Genomic DNA, 2769 nt, shown 5'->3' with positions numbered 1-2769 from the left:
TCCCCCCCCCGCCCGCGGGCCGTCTGGGCTGCGGGCCCAGCCTCCGGCCGGGGAACCGCGCTTCAGTGGAATGGGAATAGCGAGAGCACCCGAGAAGGGCGCGCGCAAACCCCACGCCCCCCCCCCACACACACTCGGACCCCACCCACGACCGTGCACACCACCGGACTCCCACCCCTCNCCGCCGCCGCTCAGCCCCGCGCCCACCCCCTCCCAGCCGAGCCCCGCTCTTTTTTTCCTTCTTCTTTTTTTACTGCTCCAGCCCCCCCAATAATAACACATCAATGGGGCAGGGGGTGGGGAAGGAGCTGGAGGAGGAAGAGGAAGAAGAAGAAGAAGAAAAAGAAGAAGAAGAAGAGAAGAAAGAAGAAAGAGGAGGAGAAGTAGGAGAAAAAGAAGTGAGAAGAGGAGGAGGAGGAGGAGGNCTGTCCCTGTTTTCAGATAGCCTCTGCCGCCTGTGCTCTTGGCCATTAATCCAGGGTTGACGAGAATCCCTAATTAATTTAATTAGGCGTGGATTGTGCGTTGGTGTCACGATGCACTTAAACACCGGGGAGCTGGAGCTACTCCGCCGGGGCGTGGCCAAGCGGAAACTGACAAGTGCGCGGCCGCTCGAGTCAGTCCGGTGCCCGGACTCCGCAGCCGACCCTCCAACCTCTCACCGCGTCAGGGTGCTGCGCCACGGCTCCGCCCCGCCGTGCAGCCGGGCGCCCCGGTTCCGCGTCCTGACCCTGGGTCCCAATCCTGCATCCCCGCTCCCCACCCACCCTCCAACCCACACCGCCCGGCAACCGGGGGTCACAAGCTTGCTCAGACTCAGGGTCGTCTACGGCGTCCCAGACCCGCGCGGCTCCTTCTAGGGGCTTCCCGGCCTGCAGCGAGAGCTGAGCCTGGATCCTCACTAAGCTTCCCGCCCCGGGGAGTTTGTGATTCACCCCAATATTCGCGTCTCAGAGCCCCAGCTGACGCCTCTACGGACAAACCCAACTCGGGCCAGTCTATCTAACGCGTTTCCCGAGCAGCTATTCCCTGACAGATTTCATCTTAAACTGTTTCCTTAGCTCCTGGTCAAGGACAGTTTGACTTCGTTCCCTCTTTGAGATCTCAGGATCCTCACCCCTTCTGCCTAACAACTCTCTGCACTCGGACCCTTCTCAGAATAAACTACAGGAGTTATTTTTTAGCATCCTCAGAAACCTTAAAAATCAACAGTAGTTAACTTCCTAATTTTGAAAAGCAAATGATTGTCCCTCTTTGACTTTGAAAAAAAATTCACTTTGTTTACCCCCATCTAATTTTAATGTTATTTATCGTGGACTATTCAAAAAGAGAGGTTCACCGAGAGAAAGGTTTCTCTCTTTCTCCTTCTCTCTCTTTCTCTGTCAAAGCTACAACTTAAAATTCTGTTCCTGGACTATCTTCACCGAAATAGTTTATTATATGGAAGGAACTTCTATATTACTGAGTCATTTGTATTGTGCAGGACAAAGCTTGCTATGTGGCCATATATATACACATACATATATTATATATAAAACATATGGAAAGTTGTATATCTCTTCAAGTGTGGCTTGGGGGACATTTTCAAGTAGAATGAATATTAGTGCAGGTTTTCTTCTGATGTTAAAGGTAACGTTCATCTTCTCGGATCTGATACTCTCAGTAAAGATAAAAGCAATTACAGAACTTTGATATATATAGTTCTGCCCATCATTTAAGTCATGAACACAAAGTTAACATAATTTGAGAACTATCGTCAAAGCAACCTGAATCATTTGTAAAAAGAGAACACAGTTATAATGTAATATATTAGCAGTTCTAGAACATATACAAATAGATTATCTTTGCCATACTATACTATTCCTTAGATTAAAATGTTCACTCTAGTGAATTTAAGGAAAATGGAAATAATACTTTTTGGAACTGTCACTTTTCCTTTTTTTCTCTTGAATTCTAAAGTTGTCTTTTGTTCTTCTTAAAACATTTATTGCTGCTTTTAGGAGAAATAATTAGGACCTTTAAGTTTTCAGTAGCAATAGTTTTTAGGCATTAATGAATTATATGAGTGCTTGCATTTATTTTATCACACTACAAAAGAGACACAAATACATTTTCCAACGTTACATGAATTTAGAACATGAGTATACATTCAGTCTTGGTTTGCTATTTATAACCATTTTAATTCTGATATTGTCAGAGGGGAATAACTATAAAACTTTAATCCTTTATGAAAACCCATTTTTAAGGCTATTTAGCAGAATGACCAGTTATGGGGTCAGCTAAATGGATGTCTTGTTCAGAGCTCTGCAACTGAAGTGTTAAAAACGTATTCACAAACAGTTCCAACATAGCGACTCTTAGAAGTCTGGCAAAGGATTAGGAAACTCAGTAGCTACTTTTAAAATTGCATCTACTGAGGTTGAGGGAAAATGACCACTTTAAAGGTAATCAGGGAATGCTCAGACACCAAATAGATATTCCCATAGATTTTACTGGAATATTGACTCTTTGTATATATTTAGGAATAGTGGTGTTGATACCAGATGGAGCTATGAGAAATCTGCAGAGTTTCATCACAGATGCCCACTGGCCCAAGGGAAGTGTAGTTAAACAACAACAACAAGGTATTAAAATCATATGTTAATAAATGTTCATGACGTTTAATCATGTTATTTCATTATATGAAAATATTTTCTGGAGACAGGATATTTCAAAATATAGTTCTGGTAAAAAACACTGAATAAAGTTCAGTTGACAGCCTGCAGACAG

General features: G+C 44.3%; 1 protein-coding gene across 1 annotated transcript in view; it reads right to left on the bottom strand.

Moving 5' to 3' along the window:
* Positions 1-471, bottom strand: part of SHOX2 (SHOX homeobox 2) — a 9151-nt gene extending 8680 nt beyond the window's left edge. The window contains exon 1 of the mRNA XM_077779421.1: positions 447-471. Coding sequence (XP_077635547.1) covers positions 447-471 — 25 coding nt within the window. The remainder of the gene's footprint in view (positions 1-446) is intronic.
* Positions 472-2769: the final 2298 nt, after the last annotated feature.

Source organism: Crocuta crocuta, unplaced genomic scaffold, assembly GCF_008692635.1.
Source record: "Crocuta crocuta isolate KB4526 unplaced genomic scaffold, BGI_CrCroc_1.0 scaffold426, whole genome shotgun sequence".
NCBI classification, from domain to species: Eukaryota; Metazoa; Chordata; class Mammalia; order Carnivora; family Hyaenidae; genus Crocuta; species Crocuta crocuta.
Note: the sequence above shows the minus strand (reverse complement) of the source record. Positions and strands in the feature narration are given on the sequence as shown.